At 31.1% G+C, this 26,504-nt stretch overlaps 1 protein-coding gene across 13 annotated transcripts in view; it reads right to left on the reverse strand.

The window, feature by feature from the left end:
• LOC143084924 (inositol polyphosphate-4-phosphatase type I A-like) overlaps positions 1-26,504 on the reverse strand; it is an 83,979-nt gene that overhangs the window by 17,866 nt on the left and 39,609 nt on the right. For 9 of the 13 annotated variants that reach the window (XM_076260993.1, XM_076261002.1, XM_076260999.1 and 6 more), the window contains 9 exons: positions 26,449-26,478; positions 24,223-24,710; positions 23,537-23,719; positions 20,031-20,099; positions 18,857-19,098; positions 11,922-11,957; positions 10,503-10,643; positions 2,191-2,288; positions 1,385-1,494 (listed from right to left, as the gene is read on the reverse strand). In XM_076260993.1, the coding sequence (XP_076117108.1) occupies positions 1,385-1,494; positions 2,191-2,288; positions 10,503-10,643; positions 11,922-11,957; positions 18,857-19,098; positions 20,031-20,099; positions 23,537-23,719; positions 24,223-24,710; positions 26,449-26,478 (1,397 nt within the window). Of the gene's footprint in view, positions 1-1,384; positions 1,495-2,190; positions 2,289-4,780; positions 5,307-10,502; positions 10,644-11,921; positions 11,958-18,856; positions 19,099-20,030; positions 20,100-23,536; positions 23,720-24,222; positions 24,711-26,448; positions 26,479-26,504 lie in introns of those variants that run through there. The other 4 variants (XM_076261005.1, XM_076261001.1, XM_076260997.1 and 1 more) reach the window with 2 other exon arrangements.

Raw genomic sequence — 26,504 nt, forward strand, 5'->3', positions numbered from 1 at the left:
TTAACCTTGTTCACTGATCCATGAAATGAGGTCGATGACAAGTGAAAACTGTCTGATGGGCATGAGGACCTTGAAAGGTACGCACATACCACGTATAGTTATCCTATTACTTATAATAAGAGAGAATTTAACGTTACAAAAAATCTCAACTTTTTTTCAAGTATTCCCTGAACCATGAAAATGAGGTCAAGGACATTGGACATGTGACTGAGGGAAACTTTGTATCCGGAGGCATCCATATACAAAGTATGAAGCATCCAGGTCTTCCACCTTCTAAGATCTAAAGCTTTTAGGAAGTTAGGTAACGCTGCCGCCGCCGGATAACTATCCCTATGTGGAGCTTTCTGTGACAAAAGCGGCAGGCTCGACAAAAACTACCGTGACCAAAATCTTGAAGCAGCACAGATGGAGGAACAATTGTATGGATGGATGAATTGGATGCAGACAAGAAAACATAATGCCCCTAGGTGAGCCATTAAAATATCAGTAAGACCCAGTAGGCCTAGTTGGCTGATTGTACTGTTTATATGAGCCATAATATAGAAATCCTTTATCAGTTAAGGAAATTGCTTGTCATGTTTGGGGATTTTTGTCAGATTTTCAGAATCCTCTGGTTTTATTCATTTGAATGCTTTAAAAACAATTTGCCCATTGACCCCCATTCTTCTTTTTATAAATCTTTTACATGTATAATGATAAAACCATCTGTAAAAGTCTTATAGAACTTAAACGTGTCAATGATAAGCTATGAAAAGTCAAAAGAGAATATTTTCCTGCCAAAATTTCAATGGCTAATATCTCAAAAACAAGCAAATTGACTAATAGATTTTTTTTTTGTTTAATTCCTTTATAAATCCCCTATTTGAGGGCCTCAGGGAAGATTAGTTATTCTAACTAACTGTGTTTACCCTCTTTAAATAAAGAATTTATTAATATCATTATTATTATTATTATTATCAATATAAACTACTGTTTTGAAAAGTTAATTATTTTGAAACTGAGAAGCAAACTCCCTTAAGTTTAGTTTTTTTTAAATACTTTAAAAATTCTTTGAATTCAAATGTTTAAGGATTACAAGTTCTCCATTAACACAGTAACAAGTCATAATAAAAAATGTCCCCATCTAAAACCTCAATTGTCTTTTTATCATTATTCTAGGACATATAATACATTGACTTCATGTTTAATACCACCAGTTAGCTAAATCAAATTTTCTTTTGTCAGGAAACCATTTGTTCCAAACATATTCCCATCTAAATTATTTTGTGAAAAAAACCAAATTAAAACTGGTATTAAAATAAGTCAATGGAAATACCTCCTTTTGACAAATAAATTGATTAGCTTAAAATTCTTATAAGCATTATTGATGCACAAGAATGCATACCTCTGAAGCCAGTTTTAAAACCTCGGTATTTTTACTTTTCTTTGCCATCACTTGATACTGTAATCTTTGCATTAAATCTCCAACTGTACCTAGGCCTGTTTTACCATTATCTGGAGAAAAAATAAAATTACTAGTGCATAATGCCATTAAGACTCTAAGAGAGTTTGACAGAAAATCAGTCACTTGTTTAGGTGAACATAAAGTCTTTTCTATATCTTATATTATGCTTTGGAAAAAACATATATCAATAGTTATCAAAGGTACCAGGATTATAATTTGGTACGCCAGATGCGCGTTAACTAGATGCTCCTAAGAGCCTGAACCCCTTACCTACCAAATCTTATTTCTGAAGAGGTTGTTTACTTAGTCCCCTCACGCAAGCCTCCTCTCAACATTTCACCTCACAGTTGAGAAAATTGTTGGGAAAACTGGTCAATCAGAATTAGAGATTGTATCTAAGGGCACTAAAAGTTTTTTGTTTGATCAGAAACCATTGTGATGACCATTTTTACACAATCTACAATTTTCATTCCTACAAAGTTTAGTTAAAATTAGCTAGGCATATTCTGACAGGATGATGTAAGAGAGGTTTGGAATAATTCCAATCTCAACCTCTGTAACCCAACTCATTGTGCTAGCAGAAACATAACCCACAAATAATTAGCTTGGTTTAAAATTTGAAAATTGAAAGGACTTGATTGGAGAAATATGATATCACACTTGATGCAGTGTTAGATTATATGAATATTTATATGTATATATATCTATTTGTCCTATATCACTAAACTTTGTTTAACAATATATACCTGGGTCTCCTATTTTAACCTGATATTTCTCTATATATCTGTACAATATCCCATAATTATCAAAGTTTATCTTCTCTTGTAATGATGTGTCACCAAATCTAAAAACATAAAAAATCATTCTGAAATAATGTACAAAAATCCTTCATTCAACTGCTTTGAACAATGTTAGGTAAACAGTAAGATAGTTCATGAAGAAAATGCAATGCAACAGTTTAAACAAGTTCGTTCATAGCAATGTGATACTCAGTACAGCAATTATTTACAGTCTTTTTTTTGAAAGAGGGCACCAACTTTTAAGTTCTCTCAAAATGACTGAAATAAGGTGAAAAAATTCCTGATACTTGGCAGCATCAGAGATAAGTCTATTGTTGGATAACTTTATCAGCTTTCTCTGAATATTAAATCAGCATCCTCAAGCAAGAAAAAAAAAGTGTGGAAAACTGATATGCCAGACTGACTGACCATTGGACAGACGGACCCAAATGCAAACTAAAGTCCCCTTCGACTTCATTGGTAAGAGACTGATTAAGCATCGACGATGAACGCAATAACTCTGCTAGGTTGATAAAACAAACCACAACTATTTCATTGTATAATTTGCCCATCTATTAACTGTTATATATCATACAAATTACTCTGTTTTCAGCTTATATAAGGTTGTCAATTGGGTTCTTTAAATTACGTGTGAAGGTAAATTTGAGAGATATATCAGTATTAGCACATAATTACTTCATAACAATGGATTGCATAACATCAATCTAAAAATAGCAGATATGTTATTCTAATCTACAATGAACTACTAGCTCACATTTCATTTGGTGTTTCATAACAATGGATTGCATAACATCAATCTAAAAATAGCAGATATGTTATTCTAATCTACAATGAACTACTAGCCCTCATTAATTTGGTGGTTATTGTCCATTTGACTTCCATGTATTTGCAGAAAAGAATTCTTAAAAGTTCATTTGTATTAATTTATATTTTATTCCTTGATGAATGTTAATATATGATACATACGAACTCTGACTATTAATTCCATAATTTTTGGTCAATAATTAAAAAAGTTTCCCATTAGGTCTAAATGTTAATTTTATTTTTTGGATTGTTGATTACCTGCTGGAGTAAGTATAAGTAGTGTAACAGCCTTCTAAACAAAACAAAAACAACATGCATGTGCTTTTAATGTTTGTTTATTTGTATCATGTGACTATACTGATTTGAATATTAAAAGGACATCAATGAAAATGGTCATCACTTTATAGTTTTGATTATTGATTTCATATTATTATATAAGTTAACTTACTATACACAAGCTTGTCATGCTTTTAGCATGGGGAGACTCCGAGTTATATAATAATACAAAGAGGTTCTGAAAAGTTTGTTAAAAAAAACCAGACTAAAGTTAAAGTCATAAGAAACCTCAAATCAAAAAAAATAATGCATAGGTTTTTTTATAACTCAATGGATAGTTTTCATTATAAAAGTTATGTACATATACTTTTTTCTGAAGAAAATTCTTTAATTTATTCATATTTAGAAGAAGTTTACTTTATTTTAATTGTTTTCTTCCAGGAAGCAATTCTCCCAACATATTTTCCGTATGCAAAGTGACCTCAGTGTGACCCATCCCGTAAAAATCCGGTGATCACAATACGCATGGATGTCCTTAAAATAAACTATTATCTAAATTTACATGTTAAACACGTGCTCAATTTCCATGTTTTGTGTTGATTTTTTGTCGATTGTTGAAAATAGTTCACCTATATCTATAGTCTACTGTTTACAGTATATTTTCTGTACCTCGCCATGCAATGCATTTTTAAGACATATAAGCTTTTTAATATAAATAGACTATTTTTAATTATTGATTATATACACATATTCAATGACTCCCATCCTATGAAAAATAGTTCACAAAGATTGACTAGTCTCCGTACTGTGTGTATTGCAAGAACATCAAGTAACATAATGGTAAATGTACATAGTAACATGTCAACTCTTTTGATGACCATGCTTTTTCTTCATACCTGCCAACTGTCACTATTTCACTCATGGAGGCTCCCAAACGGAAATTTTGTAAGAGCAATTTTGTCCACTATTCAAAGAAAACAATTAAGTTAACAATGGCTATGAGCTTGTTAAAGAAAGAAGAGACCAAAAAAACACATTAGAATATATTTGAAGGCCCCCTTGAAGGTTTTGTAGGACTATAAGAACTATCTTTCACGTAATGGGCATTTTGAAAAGTTGGCAGGTATGTTTTTAACTCCAAGCAAAACTATTTTTCAGTATAAACATGATAAAGTAATCTACCGGTATGAATGAAAAAGGAGTTTTTAATTAAGGAAACAATGACATCTGGTGGCCGGCATAATAGCTGTCTCATTAGCATTTTAACCACTTCCCATATTTGCAATTAAGAGAATAGAAGAAAATTATTCAACGCAAAAACAAAACTTACTCGTAAATATGAAATTCTCTTTACGGTATGAGTTTTTCTCATTGTTTGAGAATGTACAGTAGTACCTGTAACTGCTTATACCCATTTCTTATTCACTTTAGTTTGATAAACTCACTAAATATCATGTATATACATTGTACCACATCTCTTTATTTTTATATGCATTACAATAACACGAACAATTGTAAATCAAATCTATATATCAAAGCAAAATGAATTGCACCACTTTCATTTATGCATCCTTTGGCAAAATACAAGTTCTAAAATGACACAATATATATTTATTTTACTCTTAAAAGGTATAAAAAATGCACAGCTGTGTCATGATTTGCAAAATCTGTGCTGAAAACATAGGCATTAATGGTGTTTGAGTAATTCCATCTGTGAAGCTCAACATTAGCTCGACAGTTGGTGGTGGACAGTTATAAATCCTTTCTGCAGGATGAATGACTTTTCAGGAAAACCAATTTCGCAAATCAAAACTTTCCTCTAGATTTCTCCTACAATATTCATCCAGTTTAGTTCTTTTGGTTTAATGGGACACCGTCCTGATTTTTAATTTTGCAAACCATTCAGTCTCTTGCTTGCAAATGGTGCATGTAAATAGGCTGGGAATGGCAGTAGACAAGTCTCTTTAAGGTGGGTTTGTGCCCTGAAAAAAGTTTTATAACATTTAATAGCTTTTTTGAAACTTGTGAAAGACTTGTGCAACACACATACCTATATAAGAATCTGGGTCCGTTCACCCCATTCATGTTCCCCCTAGTACCTGTTCGCCCCGATGTCATTGAACAATTAACAATCCTAAACTAGAGGCTTTAAAGAGCCTGTGTCGCTCACCTTGGTCTATGTGAATATTAGGTCTATGTGAATATTAAACAAAGGACACAGATGAATTCATAACAAAATTGTGTTTTGGTGATGGTGATGTGTTTGTAGATCTAACTTTACTAAACATTCTTGCTGCTTACAATTATCTCAATCTATAATGAACTTGGACCAGTAGTTTCAGCGGAAATTGTTAGTGAAAATCTACAAATTTTATGAAAATTGTTAAAAATTGAGTATGAAGGGCAATAAATCCTTAGGGGGTCAATTGACCATTTTTGTCATGTTGACTTATTTTTTGGTCTTATTTTGCTGTACGTTATTGCTGTTTACAGTTTATCTCTATCTATAATAATATTCAAGATAATAACAAAATACAGCAAAATTTCCTAAAAATTACCAATTCAGGGGCAGCAACCTAACAACCGGTTATACGATTCATCTGAAAATTCCAGGGCAGATAGATGTTTACCTGATCAACAATTTCACTTCATGTCAGATTTGCTCTAAATACTTTGGTTTTTGATTTATAAGCCAAAAACTGTATTTTACCCCAATGTTCTATTTTTAGCCATGGGGGCCATCTTGGTTGGTTGGCCGACTTACCAGACATATTTTTTAAACAAGATACCCTAATGATGATTGTGGCAAAGTTTGGTTTAAATTGGCCCAGTAGTTTCAGAGGAGAAGATTTTTCTAAAAGATTACTAAGATTTACGAAAAATGGTTAAAAATTGACTATAAGGGGCAATAACTCCTAAAGGGGTCAACTGACCATTTTGGTCATGTTGACTTATTTGTAAATCTTACTTTTCTGAACATTATTGCTGTTTACAGTTTATCTCTATCTATAATAATAATATTCAAGATTATAACCAAAAACAGCAAAATTTCCTTAAAATTACCAATCTAGGGGCAGCAACCCAACAACGGGTTGTCTGATTCATCTGAAAATTTCAGGGCAGATAGATCTTGACCTAATAAACAGTTTTACCCCATGTCAGATTTGCTCTAAATGCTTTGGTTTTTGAGTTATAAGCCAAAAACTGCATTTTAACCCTACATTCTATTTTTAGCCAAGGCGGCCATCTTGGTTGGTTGGCCGGGTCACTAGACACAATTTTTAAACTAGATACCCCAATGATGATTGTGGCCAAGTTTGGTTAAATTTGGCCAAGTAGTTTCAGAGGAAAAGATTTTTGTAAAAGTTAACGACGACGACGAAGGGCGACGGACGCAAAGTGATGAGAAAAGCTCACTTGGCCCTTCGGCCAGGTGAGCTAAAAAGCCATAAACTTTTAAAAAATTCCATACGTTTTCCTAAATTTCAAAAATATATACGGTACCATATCAATATCTAAATAAGTTTATCCAACTTTAATGACCTGAATATTATTTTAGTAGGGCGAACGGACTCTACGGGCGAACGGACCTAGGGCGAACATGTTATTAGGGTGAATGGACCCGATATCCCTATATAACTATAACATAGAAGAGAGCATCATTCATGTCAATGTTTTGTTTCTGTTTATATTGTCATTGATATTTTTCAAGAAAGCCTGAGGCATATAGCTCATGAAATCCTGTCATTACATCCTAAATTAACATAATTAATGCTAAAATAATTATCAGTATGATATACCTCTTGTAGGAAAACCTTATTATTGTAGCATTCACCAAAAAATGTCAAACAGATGACATTGAATCGTAATCCCAAAAATTATGACGTCTTGAATTAACCCCCCTTTTTTTATTCTAAAACAATAACTGCGGTTGCAAACAGACTTTGGTTTAATTGCATGGCGATTATATAAATAACAGTATATATTTCTTAAAGAAAATAAAGTTTTACCATGAATAGGTTCCTGAACGTAGTCGTTTTTCGGTAAAATGTGCCTTGCAAACAACAGCTCATTGAGATGGACTCTACGATTTCATCCTGACAATCTACGTATGAGCCATGGCCTTGATTCAACTTTTCCTTCTTATTAAGTCATTTGGAAATGCATGTCCTCCTCTTAAATGACACTCAGGTACACAACAACAAGGGCTAGGCATCGTTAATTGTGTGGTTGTTTTTCAGTGCAGAAAGTTAAGGACAGAACTGACCGGTCTCACTAATAAGAGACAAGAAGAATTTTAGCGACAAACAGCGACAAGAAGAATAATTTAGTGACGAACCGACAATAACTAACAAGGGACAAGTGAATCGCTATTCTCTCACGAGGCTATTCTTATTTGGTGTGATAGTGTGAAGCCACACCTATTAAATATGTCCCCATGAAGAACGACGAATTTCACTGTTTAATAGAAAGGAAATGATATTGCATGGTTTTGATTCAAAAAATTCTTTAAAAGGAAGTTGGAAAATCTTTGTTTTGATTTCCAATTTTGAGCGTTTGCATAAACCATATTCTTTATATCTAATAAAAACTAGACAATCCCTTTCTTGTTTATAAATATTTTTTTTTATCTGTCAAAGTAATATATAACAAACTGTTTTATAACCCCCCCTTTAATAAAAATAATGCATTTTTTTTTAAATATCTATTGGGAATAAGTTGTTGCAATGAAATTTCTTTTATTTATGTATCGTCGCTAAATAGTCTTCTTGACGCTTCTTATCGCTAAATTAATTTTATTGTCGCTTCTTATCACTTTTTGATGCTTCTTGTCTCTAATTAGTGAGACCCAGATTCAGGAACGATAATTTCATACGTTATATAACTGAGACCGAAATAACTATAATGTCATACGGCTAGAAATGCTTTAAATTGTATAATATGCAATATAATTCATGTTCAGTCGACTTTTAATTGTAATATCAACGACTGAAATGATTTTAAAATATCTTTAGATCGCAGATAGTACTCGAAATTGACCCGACCTCTTTCCACACGGAATTCAATCCCTTTCAAATAATGATAGTTTGTAATCAGGTTGACTGCTTATAATGCAAAATACACATTAGTAAACAGTTTCATACCTGCCAACTTTTGAAAATGGCCATGGGGGTTTTTGAGCGCGGCACCATTTTTGAGGGTAGAATTTTTCGCGGCATTTTTTCGTGTGATGATTTGGCTCCTAAAAGTGTCTGACATACTTCTTTTTGGGGGGGGTGATAGTTGAAGATGCTATTATAACCTATCTTTTTTTAAATTGTTTGATTGTTGTAGTCTTTTTGTTGAGATAAACACCAGTAAGATGACTTTATGTCTGATACATTGTCAAGAAATAAAAAAAAAAAGTAATAATTTTAATAATTTAATAACAAAAAAAAAACAACAACAATATATGAGGGTCTGGATGGGGGGGGGGGGGTCTGTTGTTCTGTAAACATTTAATTTTCATCCCTTTTTTCTCTAATCTTCGAAAAAATAACCTCTTTTTTCTCTAATCTTCAAAAAATTTGACCACGCATTTCTCCAATTTTCATTTTTTTTGCCCGTTATTCTCTTATCTTCATTTTTTAAGGGCATTATTCTTTAATCATTTAACCCCATCCAAACCCTCATATATTATATAGATCAATATCACAAGCAGTACTAGAATGTTTGGAGACATCATTAAGGCCACCGTGGTCAACTTTAAAGTCTCTGTTGCAAACTTTACAAAAGGCATGTGACAATCCTAACGTTGTCGTTAATTTAGACAACAAGCCCCTGTACTTGACATCATTCTCCCATTTCTCTAAGTATTTGCACGAAGCAACACGCTTTTTTTTCTTAGGCGGTGACAGAACTATTTTGAAAGTGATAACTCGCCCATCATGATTCCAATTTTTATAAATTTAACACCCAAGCTTAAAAAAAAAACAACTCAAAATTTCGATTCTTTGATTGTTTACTATGCCGACATTAATCAACTGGTGAATGCGTGATCACTAAATTTTGATTGGATGAAATTTGTCAGACACGATTTGTCTCCCTTGGGAAAACTTTCAAAAGTTCAAAATCGGAAACAAAAATATTTTTCGTGTAAATTTTACTAAAATTGTGTTTTTTGGCTATTTTCACAATCACGATCGTGTAATCGGGACAGAGGGTCAAAATCGTGTAGTACACGCCTAAATCGTGAAAGTTGGCAGGTATGCAGTTTTTAAAACGAACAATACACACTGATCGTTTCTTTATTTCCCAATGTAAATGAAAGAAACAAAAACCATTTCATACCACAAAAAAAAGAGGAGAAAATTAAACATTTCCGGATCTATTTCTGTCCAAATGACCCCCCAGCATATTTTTGATGGATGTCGCGTAAGGAAAGATGAACCTCATGACTTGAAAGTCAGGCCTTAAAGCACTGCCTTTAAAAATTATAATTTAAAAATTATAATGACAGCATAACACCATATATGTGTAAGATATATCTCTTACAAAGTGTTACATTTATTATTATATAAATTATATATGTAATATTTACATAGAAGCAATTGAAACAATGAAACAGCAGAGTGAAAAATACAGATAAATGTCATATAAGAAGTATTTTAAAAGTTTTGCTTAATGTATTAAGATCGTAATTTGTTCTAGGTAAATACATGTAACAGATACTGTAGTTTTAGAAATGTCAGTGTCCATTTTCTTATTCAAATTGTTATACAACAGTTTTAGAAAAAGTGTTTAAATGCTGCATGAAAATATTGCTATCAAGATTTAACACATGACTTTTTCTCATTTTTTTGGTCACAGTTTTTGAAATAACAAAAATAAAGCAGTAAATTTCTGAATATTAGCAGAAAATATTAAGTACATTGGTCTTACATAACTTGTTAAATTTGACCAGTCTGTTTTCATATCTTCGAGGGATACCATGAAGCCAGCTAGTTCTAGCCTACTACTGAAGGAGATCAAATTCAAAATAAAGGTGCAATATTCATGTTGTTATCATACAAAGTATAAACATAAGCTCCTTTATTAACAAACTGTCAAAAAAAATCCTCAAATTTTTTTTATATATAATGAACCATCTAAATTTTAAAAGAGATGACTGTTTCATTGAGTTCAGTGAGTATAATTACCTCTCAGCTACAGTAGCTTGCTCATTTATACCAATATTGAAGAATACAGGTGTAATGTTTATGTCTTTTCCTCTCCGCAGGGGGTCAGGTAATCTTTCAAATAATTCCTGCTTCACTGGCACAGTAACAACTAAACAATGTCTGAAAAAACATAAAAATATAATATTAACAAAATTACATAACCAACATAAAATTTAAATTTAATCATATATTTCTTACTAAAACATGGGTTTTGCATATATGCAGAATTGCCCTAGTCAAAATAACTGATTTTTTACACTTTTCTCAATGATGTCATCAGTTTCTAACAACAATGGGAGACAAAAGAGATGCTTATTTGTCGTCATCTAGCAATACAAAACAGCAGATTTTATTAAACAAATAAAGAATTTTAATGCTGAGAGAAAAACTGATATTGCCAATGTAATATTCAACAACTTAAGTTTGGAATTGTTGGGGAGGTTTGTCAAAGTGAATATACTTCTGTGAAAGAAAGACATGTTTTTCTTGTCATAAACATATTCAAACATACCATTTCAAATTTGCATTTCTATCTATCCTGTTCATTTGTTTATATTTATCCTGCAATTGGGTGTTCTACTATACAGATACAGCCCTACAGATATCGCTATGCTGTATCTGTATACTATACAGATATTGATTAAAAGCTCCGCCCACTGCCGGACTGAGTATTGTATGAACCTGCATGACCTCAGAATGTGTATTGCAGTCACATTCCACTGATGTATCCATTGCGAATTAACGATTACTTTTATATGTTCTGTTTGTTTGCAAACATTTCTTTAGAGCAATAAGAATCACACCAAAGAACATACACACATGAACAGCAGTCTTTTCTACGATGACAACTATCGATTTCAAAACTTGAATGTGTATGATTGTGTAACAAAAACAACCACATCAATTTCAACATGCATGTTTAGTGAATGTCGAGTCTGAAGCGTAGGACAACTCGTACACTCCTGTTTCAAATTGGACAATGTTTTGTTATTTCTTTTACTTCTGAAATTAGTTGTTATGTTAAAATAGATAATTATTCACTTTGAGTGATGTATTATTGTTGACCATTCAAGATTCTTTTTTTGCGAATCCGTCTTCAGCTGAATGTGTGATTACTGTATCGTATTACTGCACAGGCCTCAAGGGATTTCAAATAGAAAATAAATGCAAAACATGTGTTTTTGTGTCTTTCAAAACACAAAACATATACAGAATTAATTGCAGGATAAAGACAATAACTGTTTAGCGTCTTTAAATATCAGCTGTATTTATACTCGGCTCGAAACAGGTGTAATAGCTCGCTAAAAGCTCGCATACACCTTTCTTCCTAGCCTCGTACAAATACAGCTGATATTTAAAGACACTAAACAGTTATTGTCTATATAACTTTTCACATACCTTTGAAAATCTGGATTGGAACCATACTTTAATTTCCTGGAATTAAAGAGTTCAATTATTATTCTGAAGGATATCAGAACATAATATTTTTAATAGTATTCTAATGTTGTTATAATATCAAATCTTATTTCACTGGAGAGAGTATTTATAGAAACCAAAACATTAAACATGTTTAAACTAGTCATACACAGGCCAACCAATTTTGAAATTAATGATGAAACGTTTTATCTGGATATTATATGTTTTTTTTTAAGGAATTTCAAACTATAAAATTACCTTTTTTCCAGAGTTTATTGATGGATACAAACTCTGTCTTTCACTGACAAACTTATATACTTTGTCAGCTTGTCAGTGAATCTAGTAAGCAGATCAATAAACTGCTTAAAATTTAACTTTATAAAAAAAAAAAATCTGCACTAAAACCATTTGTCTTCTAAAGCTTTTAAAGATGTACTAGTTGTAAGTTAACTACATTTTCACTTCCCCTGGATATTCTTTCTGACAAAGCAAATACAAAAGGTTGATGCAGTTTGTATTGTTTTAGATATTTCTTTTTTTTTTTTTTTTTTCAACTTTAAATATTTTATTCCACTACTGTTTGTGAACAATGTCCCTTAGCGCTACAACAATGACGCTAAGGTTCCTCCCTGTATTGTTATTGCTAATGAAACCAGAGGATTTGATTAGCAAAATATATCTTATATTTATATCTTGTGTTAGTTGCATTTTACAAAGTATTCATACGAGCAATACACAATACATATATATTATTCAGTGATCCTATATATAAACAATCATATAAGAAAGTAACAGAAAAAAGAACATCAAATAACCGGAGTTTTGCCTGTCATTTGTTTTGATTATATAAAACTAGTTTAACCGAAAGTAGAATGATCAAGAATGATCAAGCATGGTTGACCTCATGGCTTGACAATTACTTTCATGAAATGGTAAGTAATTTATTACCATCATCAAGTCACTTATCAAATGTGTAAACTTTTAAACTTATAATAATTAAATATTTCAGGTAAGTCAGAATGAAGTATATTGAAGAGATCAAAGAAGGAGCTATTGACCCCTGATCTTGATTGATTTGTAAATTATTACTTGATAGATTCTTTGTTATTTAATTACTGTAGTATTTATATAAGGTCTAGTTCCCATAAAAAATAAATATAATCAAAGTTTTGATATTTTCCTCTGAAATTTTCTCAAAAATACACTATCTGGATGATCTAACATTTGTGTTTCAATTTCATTTTTTAGAACTGACAACAGGTTCACAAATTTAGTTCTCTTTGCTGATAAATTAAAACATTTATAAATCACAAAAACAAATCATTTTTATGACATGATTAAGTGGATTATATTCAATATCTTCAATTTTATATTCAAGGACAAGATTTTTAAGACAGAAGACATGTTGATCTATATTAAAATACATAAATATGTCATAAATTATTGACCAATAATTTTTTACCCATTTACATTCAAAGAAAAAGTGATTATTGTTATCACATTTGGAACAAATCACACAATTTGGATTATCAGATATTTTCCAACGATGCAAATTATGATTAATTGCTGTAATATTATGCAGTAATTTCCATCTAAACATTTTCATTCAATTGTCTTTTAAAAAATAGAATGTAAAAGTAAGGTTCTTCTTTATAAAATAAGTAACGTTATCAAAAGTGAAATGATTTTTCCATACATAGAATCCTACTGGGAGCTCTTTATTAGATTTAATTAAAATATTATATATTTCTTTGAATGAAATTTTGTCCAGATTGTAATACAATCCATGACTATTCATCTTTATATCTTGTTGAAAATGAATTTTAGTATTTGTAGATGTTTTACTCTTTAATTTTTCTTTCCAAGATTTGGGTATAGCTTTACGTAAAATACATATTTCTGCTATCCAATTTTGTTTCCTTTAAAGTTTGTCTAAAATTTTTTGAGAAATTTCTCCTTTATCGTCGATTATGTCGTTAATAAAAATTATATCTTCTTCTATCCAATGTTTAAAATACAAACTTTTGCCTTGATTCTTAATATATTGATTTCCCCATATAACTTGTTTCCTTATATCTAAAAAGTTTTCAGTTTTTTTTGTCTCCCCGCCACCATTTTTAATCCAGCATTTTAAGATTTCTAAGTAAAAAGTAGGCAGGTTTTTTATGTTCTCTAATGATTTATGAGAATCCAGATTCATTTTAAATATGAGGTTTTTACCCCCAAACTCACTGAAATAGTAGGTTGGAATAATTTTCAAGTTTGCCCAAGTTTCATCTGTAAGTCTTTTAACCCAATTTATTTTCATTGCTTCAATGTAAGAATCTAGATCTGTCATTTTTAACCCCCCTTCTAAATAATTTTTTCTTAGCACTGAGCATTTAACTTTCTCACTACCACCCTCTCATAAAAATGATATATCATCTTCTTAAACTTAGATATAGTTTCTTTGCACAGATTTATTAGTGATGCAATATATGTTATATTAGGTATACCAAGTGTTTTGAAGATAGTGATTTTACCAATCATGCTAATTTTCATTTTTTTCCAATCATTAATTATTTTTTCTGATTTTTCCAACTGTTTTTCTGCATTAAGTTTTTGACATTCTTTCTTGTCAGAGCCAAAGTAAATCCCAAGACTTTTTACGTTATGTTTCCAATTAATGTTTTCGAATTTGTCCTTGCAGTGTCTAAGTTTACCTAGCCATATACCTTTTGTTTAGTTTCTATTGAGTTTGAGTCCAGAGAGCGATCCAAAGGTTTCTATTATATTAAGTGCATGCTTTATTTCATTTTTAGATTTTAAAAAAAGAGTTGTGTCATCTGCTAATTGTGAAATTTTTAGACTATGAGTTTTTTTTATCAATTTTGATTTGTATTCCTTTTATTTTAGGTTTTTTGGTTTAGCTAGCTATAAAACCAGGTTCAATCCACCATTTTCTACATTTGAAAATGCCTGTACCAAGTCAGGAATATGACAGTTCTTGTCCATTCGTTTTTGATGCGTTTTGTTATTTGATTTTGCCATGTGATTATGGACTTTCCGAATTGATTTTCCTCTGAGTTCAGTATTTTTGTGATTTTACTTTTTATATCATTAGAGTCTCTTATTCTGCAAGCAAGTAATTCAACTGATAAAACAAACAATAAAGCGCTTAAAGGACATCCTTGTCAAATTCCGCGCTCAATGTTAAGGGTTTCTGAAATCCACCCGTTATTTAAAATACATCCTTTTATGTCATAATATAGGGTTTTAACCCACTTCTGAAATGATTCATTAAACCCAAATTTCTTTAATGATTCTAACATAAAATCCCATTCCAGTGAATCAAATGCTTTAGAAAAGTCAATAAATAATATAGCTCCTTCAATATTAAAATTTTCAGAATAATCTATAATGTCTTGAATTTGATGCACATTGAATCCTATATAGCGATTTTTTTATGTATCCATTTTGGTCTCTATGGATTATTAATGGTAAGATTTTTTTAAGTCTTTGTGCTAAAGTATATGTTATTAATTTCACATCTATATTTAATAAAGTTATTGGACGGTAGTTATCCAGGGACAAAGGGTCATTTTTCTTGTAAATTAATGATATAATCCCAATCTTTTGGGTATTAGATAAAGATTCTTTATCATAACAAGTATTAGAGACTTTCAAAACTATGTTCTTCAATTTTGGCCAAAATTGTCTGTAAAACTCTACAGTTAAACTTTTCTAGTGTTAATTTACCATCTACCTGTTTACTTTCAGAAGATGTCAAAGAATGATTTATGTGTGTACCCTCAATATATGATTTTAAGATTTCAGTATCAGAGTTAGAGCTTTTGTATAGGACTTTGTAATACTCTTTACTCATATTAAGAATTTCACTTTGATCTACAGTTACCTCACCATTTTGGGACAATAACTTATTAATAGATTTTTTTGATTGCCTGTGTTTTTCTAAAGATAAAAAGAATTTTGTATTTTTTTCACCTTCCTCAACCCATTTTATTCTTGACCTAATTTGGGCCCCTTTTGCCTTTAATGAGTATATATGGTCTAGTTCATATTCTAATTGTTTAATTTCATTAGAAATATTTTTATTTGTGTTCGTAGGTAATGTATCTAACCTTTCGTTTAAAGTTTTAATTTTGCTTTCCAAAACCTTGATTTTATTTTTTCTTTCTTTGGCTTTCGATTTACAATATTTAATTGTAGTGTCTCGTGTATCAATTTTGAACAAGTCCCACTGAGTAAGAAGATTTTCATTATTAAATTTATTCTCATACTTATCAATCAATTTATTTATTATTTCTTGATATATTGAAAGTCAGCTAATATACTATTATTCATTTTAAAGTAATCCTTTCCTCGATTACTTGAATAACTATCTAATTTTATAGAAACAGCTTGGTGGTCTGTACTTGAAATTTGAGCTGATACAGTCAGCATGCGTACTTGTGAACTAATTATAAAAAAGTCAATCCTACTTGCCTCATTTGTAGAATTTTTTCTTTTCCAAGTGTATTATTTTTTGTTTTATTATATTGGACATATCAACAAAATCTTTTAAAGTGATGCTGATGCTTTTACGGTTTATGAATGTGGTACCAGTTTCAAGCGACTTATAAACAGTGATTGTTTCTGATAGATTTTTTGTCTCTTTATTCAAAACATTGTTTTCACATTCTAAACAGACTTCATATAGACTTTTATCTGTATTTGAAAAATTTACCTTATTTTTAAATAACTCTTTACATATACTTGTATTTAAATTTTTCTTCTTTGAATGTATTCTATCTGTTATATAGACATCACACTCACAAATTATGTTTATGTTAACATTATAGACACAGTCTATAGTTATAAGAAAAAGTAAACAAAAATATATATACAATTTGAATAAAATTAAAAACATATTTTATAGAAAATGTTTTGTTTTTTTTTATATTTTTTTTAGAGGAATTTAAGATTTTTTTTTTTTCACAGGTTCCTCTCTTGCATGCAGCTCATCAGTAGGGGTGGTTGCATTTTGTTTGTTGCGTGTTCTTGTCTCATTGTTGGGTTTTTGAAAAGGTGTTCGAAAAGCTTCCTTTAAGAATTGATCCATGCTGATCACTAGAAGAGCGGTGCTGTTTGTCTTTTTTTTTTTTTGTCGTTTAGCTTTTCTAACCTGCCTCTTTTCGTCTGTAGAATTAATATCAGATGCTTTTGGATTTTCTTTTGATTGATTGTTTTGATTGTTACTGTCTTGTTTCTCTACTGTTTCACGTATTTGTTTGTTGAATGGAAATCTGTTTTTTGAATTCGACAAATCTGGTGATTGGGGTTTATTATAGTTTCCATTTTCCTGATGACTAGATTTGTTGTCGGAATCAGAATCGGATTCTGATTGGCTGTCTTCACTGGAGGAGACGGTATCAGCATTACAGTATTGGTTTTAGGTATTTCACAAGAAATCAACTTATACCTATTACTTAAAATTATATAAGCCATTTAATGTTTCATAAACATGATGATACATTTGGACTCAAATTTCTATATCAATTAGTAGTTTTGAGAATATGACTTCTTAATTTGGTATATAAACACATACTGACATTAATGGTTAACAAAGTTTTCATAAATACCCTTAAATAACTATTAGAAGTGAGAGGATAAAAAGTAATCAACTCAAATTACTGAATTATAATAGTGTAATTCTATGCCATTATCAGTTCATGATTAAACAGTTCTAGAATAAAGCTTCTCAGTTCCTCTAAATGACAATTACAACACAACATTAACTTCATATATATATATATATATATTCATGGTAATTCAAATGATTATCACTGACTTATTCTGAATTACTTATAAGAGTATCATTAGCCTGATCAATTAATTAAGGCAATCATTGAAATAACCTGACAATAATATAACAAGAAAGATAACTCTTGTTATCCTTTCAAGAAAATGTGAGTTTCAATAAATATCATTTATGACACAACAAAACAACTACTTGCTCTTCGATATAATTTTAAATTTCTAAGGTATGGCATATGTTTTAACTTCTTAATTCACCTTATAGTACTATACTAACATATATCATAGCAAATGAACTTGTCATTTCTAAATCTGGTGACTTTTCAAGTTTGTGGTAACTATTTAATGATAAAAACTATATCCCTACAAAAAAATAATATATATCCAAATTATGCTTATACTTAATTTCACAAGAACATTAAGTGGTTGAAATTTTGAATTAGCAAGGCATATCCCATCAGCAAAATAAAGTTTTACATGTAACGTAAAAGTACCCAAATTGCACCTATTTAGCAAAAATTGCAGCAGAAATCTTACAAGATCTCCTAGAGACTAAACAATTTGTATTTTTATGATTTGAAACTATGCATGTCTTTCAAAATAGGTAAATATATTAAAATATACACAAAGCGTTCACAGTATTTATCACCAGATAAAGTGTTTACTGAAAAAGCAAAATGTACCGAAACGTCATCAAAACGTCAACCTTTTAAAATTAGCAAATACAATATATTTCAAGTATCCATTTCTTAAAAGAAGAAGAGTAAGCATGGAAAAATATTCAATTGTTCAAAATATTTGAAAAAAATAAACAAAAGCTCTGTTATTTTTGACGATACGAATTTAAGCATGGATGCAATTTTGGTACTCCTCATTTCAGAATCATTGATGGTTTGGAGGTTAGTTCAGACCAATTTTTCTATGATTCCATATGAATTGAAAATCAAATTGGTGTACCTATATAATAAAGAAGGATACGGCTACAAAATAAACACAAAATGGAAATTTTTGTCTTGATCATAAAAAATGTAGTTGAAAAAACTGTCAAAATAGGTGCAATTTGGGTACTGAAATTTTGGAGTACTATCCTTTCAGAAAATAACAACCTTACATGTACTTACCCATGCAGTGATAAAACAGGGCCTTCATCAACCTGTTCTTCAACTTTGACTCTGAATACAACCTGACTGAGATCGTCAACGGCGACCATCATATCTTCTATCATACCATTCTCGTCGCTATGACAACTAAGTAAACCTTCAAACTGGACCAGCATACCAACCTGACAGAGCTGGTTTAGGAAGTGTGTATCTGTGGTATGAGTTGTTAACTTGGTCATAAAACCTGTTACCAAGGCAGTTACCTAACAACATAGAAAATAAATAAGTTAGGAAGTGTGTTGTGGTATGAGTTGTTAAAGTGGTCATAAAACCTGTTACCAAGGCAGTTACCTAACAACATAGAAAATAAATAAGTTAGGAAGTGTGTTGTGGTATGAGTTGTTAAAGTGGTCATAAAACCTGTTACCAAGGCAGTTACCTAACAACATAGAAAATAAATAAGTTAGGAAGTGTGTTGTGGTATGAGTTGTTAAAGTGGTCATAAAACCTGTTACCAAGGCAGTTACCTAACAACATAGAAAATAAATTAGTTAGGAAGTGTGTATCTGTGGTATGAGTAGTTAACTTGGTCATAAAACCTGTTACCAAGGCAGTTACCTAACAACATAGAAAATAAATAAGTTAGGAAGTGTGTTGTGGTATCAGTTGTTAACTTGGTCATAAAACCTGTTACCAAGGCAGTTACCTATCAACATAGAAAATAAATTAGTTAGGAAGTGTGTATCTGTGGTATGAGTAGTTAACTTGGTCATAAAACCTGTTACCAAGGCAGTTACCTATCAACATAGAAAATAAATAAGTTAGGAAGTGTGTATCATGAATGGCTCATTTTCATTGTACCATTTGTTCAATGATGGTTTGAATTTTAAAAAACAGTTTGGCCTTGCAACATGCCTTTCAGCAAATCTCATGTCAGAAAACTTATATTGCTTTGTTTGTATTTTAAATTGTATGGAATTCAGGTGTTAATGTCATTTCCTTAAAATTGAATTTTCTATTCAAGAAAAAGAGTGACATTTGACAGTGTAACTTCAAATAGTTAACCATTTTAAAATGGCTAGACTGGAGATTAATAGTTAACCATTTTAAAATGGCTAGACTGGAGACTTTTTTTTGTATCACAAATATGTTATCATTATGTTAAAACAATGTTATTACAGTGGAAATGACTTACCGCATGAGAAAAACAAACATCTCGTCTGTACTTTATTGTATAGTTCAACTTAGAATGACCTTTATTTTCCTGATAGAAAAAAAAAGATATATATGTATTTAACAATTACAAAACTAGTAACCTAAAAGTAACTGTTTAACCTAAAAGTAACTGTGAAGTCTGAAGAAAAAAAATCTTAATATAATCTGATAAAAACAATGGTAGAAAACAAGAAAAAGCAAAAGCAATTAATCCGGTAATACCCATTTTTCCATCAAAACATTGCAAAACGTACAATAAATATTCTAAAATTTCATTGATGTCACAACTGGATAGTAAGCTTAGTCTGTTAATTCTTAACTTACATAAAATAAATGGAGAATGTGTCTATGGGCCACAGATTCCCCTAATAAACCTTTTCAACAATTGTCTACACCTACAGTTGAGCACGAATACGACAGGTAAGATGTGAGGGGTCGTCTCAAAAATAAAAATTGAAAGTAATACTATTGATCACTATTGAACTTATTGCTTGAAATTTATTTGATTGGCAATGATACAACTTCCTACCAATGTTCAAATGACATGGATTTTTTTTAAAATTCAGAATAAGGAAGAGGATTAACTTAACAGAGAAAAAAAGAAGAGACCCCCCCCCCCCCAAAAAAAAAAAACCCAGAAAAAAATGTGATCTATGCATGCTATGATCGACTAAAAGGGAATCATACATGAAGATGAAGCATAATGTTAAAATATCACATCATTAACTAAAATTTCTACTGTGTGAAGGCCGTAAAAATTACCAAAATTTTCAGGACTTTGTTCAGACACATAAAACATGCGACAGGGTTTTACTAGTATAGAAAATATATAAAACCAGCAAAGCTTTGTCAAAGAAAAGATAAAAAACAGAAAAACAATTTCTGACCCGTTGACAACAAAATAAAATATAGCAATGACAGTGTAACATATAAAACCAACAAGACTTGATCAACACGGACCCCCTTAAACTTCAGAATGCATTGGTATGTGATATCTGCTTCTTGTAAGAAACCCTGAGATCATTTTCGAAAACTGTAAAATTGCTCTATGTTAAACACGATAAAGGGAACACAGGCAATAATATGGGCCAATCAGTTCGTGAGGACGGCCATATAATTAAATGAGGGATAACTTAAAGTCCCAACCCCTGCTTATCACTGTCCAAAAAGAATTTGCAATGACAAAGCTCTATAGCAACTAGCGTGTTGAATTATAAATTCAATAGGCAGGTATGCGTATGTACTGCTTAAATGTTGATACATTGGAACGAGAAGTCAATTAAATTCCCCCTATTCATGAAAGAAATACCTCAACTTTAACTAGGTATCTTGAAGCGACGTAGTCTTCGTTGATAAAAATGGTGATGTGATATTTTCTTTCCACTTTTGAAATCAATATGTTTTCACCCCTCCCAAAATTGAATATGTACATCGGGTAAGGATAAGCTCGTTTGTAAAACAAAAACTCGATCGTGTTTACAAGTGAGTAACAGACGGACAGACAGTCCATTAATTATGCTTCATAAATTCTCATAAATTTTACAGAATTTTACAGATACACATTTATCGTTATTTGCATGCGGCATAACCATAAAATGAAGAGAAAGCTGATCATGCAGGATACGGAATGATTGCAGTAATTTTTAAATCTATTCTACGTGAAATGTCGTGTAAATACATGTAATATCAATATTATGTGATAGAAAATTAAATTTATTTACTTTTTTTTTATATATCTTCTGTAGTTATATATAACCGATCAATCGAATTTATATACGTAATGATAATCAGACGTTTTTGTATTTGAGACGACCCCTTCATTTTACCTGTCAATTGTAGGTGTCATTAGTCGGTGTCGATAGTTGTTGAAAAGGTCTATTAGTAAATGTGCAGGAGTTAACTTCCACATACAGATAAAGGATTAAGACAGTTTTGTGATAATAAGCATTATGTTTAAGTTTCATAACATTTGGTTGAGGCAAACTTAAGTTTGAGAACAATAACGACAGATTAAGAATTTTCATGTTTATAAAGCGGCATATCTAATATCGAAGTGATGCAATCAAATTTTGAACTTGATTTGTGTTGTGTGGTAATATGCATTGTGTACTATAAGTTTTAAATATCTGGCTGAGGCAAACTAAAGATAGATAGCAGAAACAACAGATTTAGCAATTTTCATGTTTATAAATGGGCATAACTCATGAGAGGTAAAGGTGAAGCCACCCAATTTCAAACATGATCTGTATATTGTAGTAATAAGCACTGTGTATAAGTTTTATAACATTCGGTTGAGGCAAACTTAAGTAAGAAAATGGAAACGACAGATATAGCATTTTTTGTGTTTATAAAGGATCATAACTCATGAATGTTAGCAAAGACCCCACCCAATTTCGAACTTGATCTGTGATTTGTGGTAATATGAATTTTGTATAAGTTTTATAATATTTGGTTGAGGCAAACTTAAGTTTGAGAATGGAAACCAATTTTTGTGGACATTGGGGACAGACAGATAGGAAGGAGAGACATAGGTAAGGGAATTCCTCAACACCTAGCGCAGGGATATTGTGGACAAACAGATAGGAAGGAGAGACATAGGTAAGGGAATTCCTCAACACCTAGCACAGGGTCATTGTGGACAGACAGATAGGAAGGAGAGACATAGGTAAGGGAATTCCTCAACACCTAGCGCAGGGACATTATGGACAGACAGATAGGAAGGAGAGACATAGGTAAGGGAATTCCTCAACACCTAGCACAGGGTCATTGTGGACAGACAGATAGGAAGGAGAGACATAGGTAAGGGAATTCCTCAACACCTAGCACAGGGTCATTGGGGACAGACAGATAGGAAGGAGAGACATAGGTAAGGGAATTCCTCAACACCTAGCACAGGGTCATTGGGGACAGACAGATAGGAAGGAGAGACATAGGTAAGGGAATTCCTCAACACCTAGCGCAGGGACATTCTCTATCTTACTTCTTAGCTTGAAACATTTAGAAATGATTTACATTTGACATTGCAAGTTTCATTTGTTTAATTGAGAACTGAAAAAAGAGCATCATATAAGAATGACAGATGAAAGAAGAGCATCATATAAGAATGACAGATTTTATCACACATATGTCAGTCTTTACTTTTATCCCCACCTTTATGTTGCTGCCCAAGTCAGGAGCCTGAAGTTCAGTGGATTTTGATGGTTCATGTCTGTCATATTTATTTTTCCTTAATTTTTTCGTTATAAATTAGGGCATTAGTTTTCTTCGTCAAAACTGTTTTCATATTTTTCATGTTCGGGCCTTTTAAAGCTGACTCAATGTTTTTTTTATCGTTGTAGGCATGTGTACGGTTGCCTATAATTGCTTAAATTCACTTAATTTGAACTAGTATAGAAGTCTGATTGGAAATTATACCACATCTCCTTATTTCTATATACAGGCTTCTTGTGATACTATTTATAGACCAATTATGACAGTCCTACTTACCATAATATTAAGAAATGTCATAAAAGACACAGCCTTGTTCTGTAACACAGCCACAAAATTCTTCAGTTTAGCTACATCCTGTGATATAGACTCCAACCATTTTGTTTTATCGACAGACTCCAGACTTTCTATCAATGATGTTAAACACACACAAGCTGCTTCAGTATTCACACGGCTTAATTCCTGTAAACATAAAACATTTAATTCCTGTATTAAACATAAAACATTTTATTCCTTTAAACATAAAACATTTAATTCCTGTAAACATAAAACATTTAATTCCTGTAAACACTTCCTGTAAACATAAATCATTTAATTCCTTTAAACTTTAAACATTTACCCGGTAATAATAGGCCCTGCAGATGCTTTATAATTCATGGGGTACTAGTTTTGTTGGTACAGCTATGTAGACTTATTTGACACTTTTGCTAAAGGAAGCAGGTATATTTCATTACAAGTGAAATATTTGGCAAGAAACCTCTGTTGATAAAAAAAAGGGGAGAAATAATACAGTGCTTTTATTAAAAGATATTTTTTTTCTGGTCTTGCCCAAGATATCATTTTAGGCTAAGATAATTTTCTTCCAAAGACATACTTTTTATCCTAGAAAGTCAGTGCTTCTTATCTTTGATTATTTATCCATACATAGGTAATTCAAGAAATAGAAAATAATCTGATAACCTTACCCAAGGTTCCATAGATGGATTCTTTTTAAAGTTAGTGCCACTGAGATTTTCTGTAGAAGATTCCATGTCAAGATCTGTAAAACTTTCTGTCAATTCATTTTTAGACATTTCTAAAGTTTTTTGGTATAGAACTTCCTCTCTGACTGCATTATACAGTTCCTCAGAACCTTGTAGTAACTTATTATCACATACATTCACTAACTCTTTCACATGTTCTGTAATTTGTTCCGCTATAGACTTCATTTCACTAAATGATCCATTAGAAGCACTACCATATAGTCTCTGACAATCATGTTCTACTTTCACATTCAGTTTGTGTATACTGTTAATCAATTGACATGCTTTGTCTAGTTTTGTGTTTTTACTAAGTGTCCCGTCAGCACTGTAGAATTCCTTTTGATGTTGTAATAATTTCATCAAACCACCATGTTTATATTTTTGTGCATAGGCTGTGAAAGCTCCTACTGTTACTATATCATACCAAGAGGCTGAAAATAAAAAAACAATTATAGGACAGAAAGTGCATCTGAAATCTTAAAGGACATATTCATATACTACTTTACCTATCTTGTGAAAAAAAAGTGTTCTATACATTACTTTATCATTTAGAGGCATACAATACAGAAAAGATATTTTGACACAAATTTCCCACTTTCAAATCAACTAAACCAATTTGATGTGATTTTTTCATGAGTTATGGACACTTATGATGAGTAACATTGTGCAAACACTACATTAAACTTTGATGTTATTATGTATTGTTATCTGCTCTTAAGCTTGCTACTGTAATGTATGCCCTTAGTATACAACATATCTCAAAATAATTGTGAGTGATTTGTATATCATACAAGCAAGCTTGTGAAAGGGAGCTCTTAATATTATTAAATATTGTGATGTATATATGTAATGAAAATCATGGATGGATGGGCAAAGTGAAATGATGGTCAAGTGAAATGATGGTCAAGTGAATGGTCATAAAATCTTTACTCCTTTATACTATTTTATAGAACTTATGTGCTTTGGAGGTGGTATGATACATGTATGTATGTTCTGTAACTTCGTTCCAATGCCTGCTTATGCTGGGAAAATTGTTAAACAATTCTTTGATTTTAATTTCAAACTATTTTGATTAATTATATTTAATGGCTACCATATTTTGACTTAGATTATTTAGAGACATTATGATTCTTTCTCCAAATATGACATTTTTGAGGATATAAGAATAAAATTATACTCATTAAGACTGTGTGTCCCAATCATGTTGGAAAGTAATGTGTATATATTTATAAAAGTTACAACGCATGTGGTAATAGATTAGTTTTATTGCATATATAATTCACTATGAGTCAAGTATATTTTAATTTTAAACAATGGGTGAAATTGTAACATATATTATGTAGCATTATGACTCTTAATTTTTAATGTGTCTAAATATAAGTAGTACATCTGCTGTTGTCTCAAGCCCCACCAAATTATGAGTTCAAACCCCAATCATGCAAAGGTATGTTTAACGTCAATCATAATTGACAAGGATTTCAAGTTTCCTGCCAAAGATTGATGGGTCTTAACTGTTTCTTCCACAAATATTAAATGGCCACCAAGTGACAGTAATTGGCATTTAAGAACAACAAACAAACAAATACCTAAGATTGATATATTGAGCAAAAAAATAATAAATTTATGCACATTGTAATTTGTTACTGCTGTTTTTTTGTTAGTCATTTTTATAAAATGTAACTTCCAAGATATATTGGAACACACAGTATTAAAGATACAACCTGCTTTATTGCTTCATTGCTGTATTTGAGATGTCAAAATATTTTAAACATTCAAAATATATCTTTAAAGTGAAGATTTATGTGCAGTTTCAATTTAGATGTCCATTTCAAGCTAAAAAAAATACAGACCTTGCATGAGAATTTATACCATACACGTTTTTACAGATAAGAGTGTTAAAATGATCAATGGTTGAAAAAAAGAATCAAAATTTCAATAAAAAAAACATTGAAACATTGAAAAAACATCATTTCTGGAGAGTTTTGAATTCAGTTAATCAAAAAAAATCATTTCCTCACTTTTGTTAAATTAACTGAAATGGACAAAAATTATATGTTCAAACTATTTTTGGTCTTTCTATGATATTTCTATAAACAGGATGTTTGGACTCATTTGATGTTGGAATGGATGTGAATCTGATTATTATTATGGCAGATGTTATATACTCACTCCTCTCTGTGTGAAAGAAATGTGGATGTCCTAAATAGAATATACCTGGCTGATTA

This window comes from Mytilus galloprovincialis, chromosome 8 (genome assembly GCF_965363235.1).
Source record: "Mytilus galloprovincialis chromosome 8, xbMytGall1.hap1.1, whole genome shotgun sequence".
NCBI classification, from domain to species: Eukaryota; Metazoa; Mollusca; class Bivalvia; order Mytilida; family Mytilidae; genus Mytilus; species Mytilus galloprovincialis.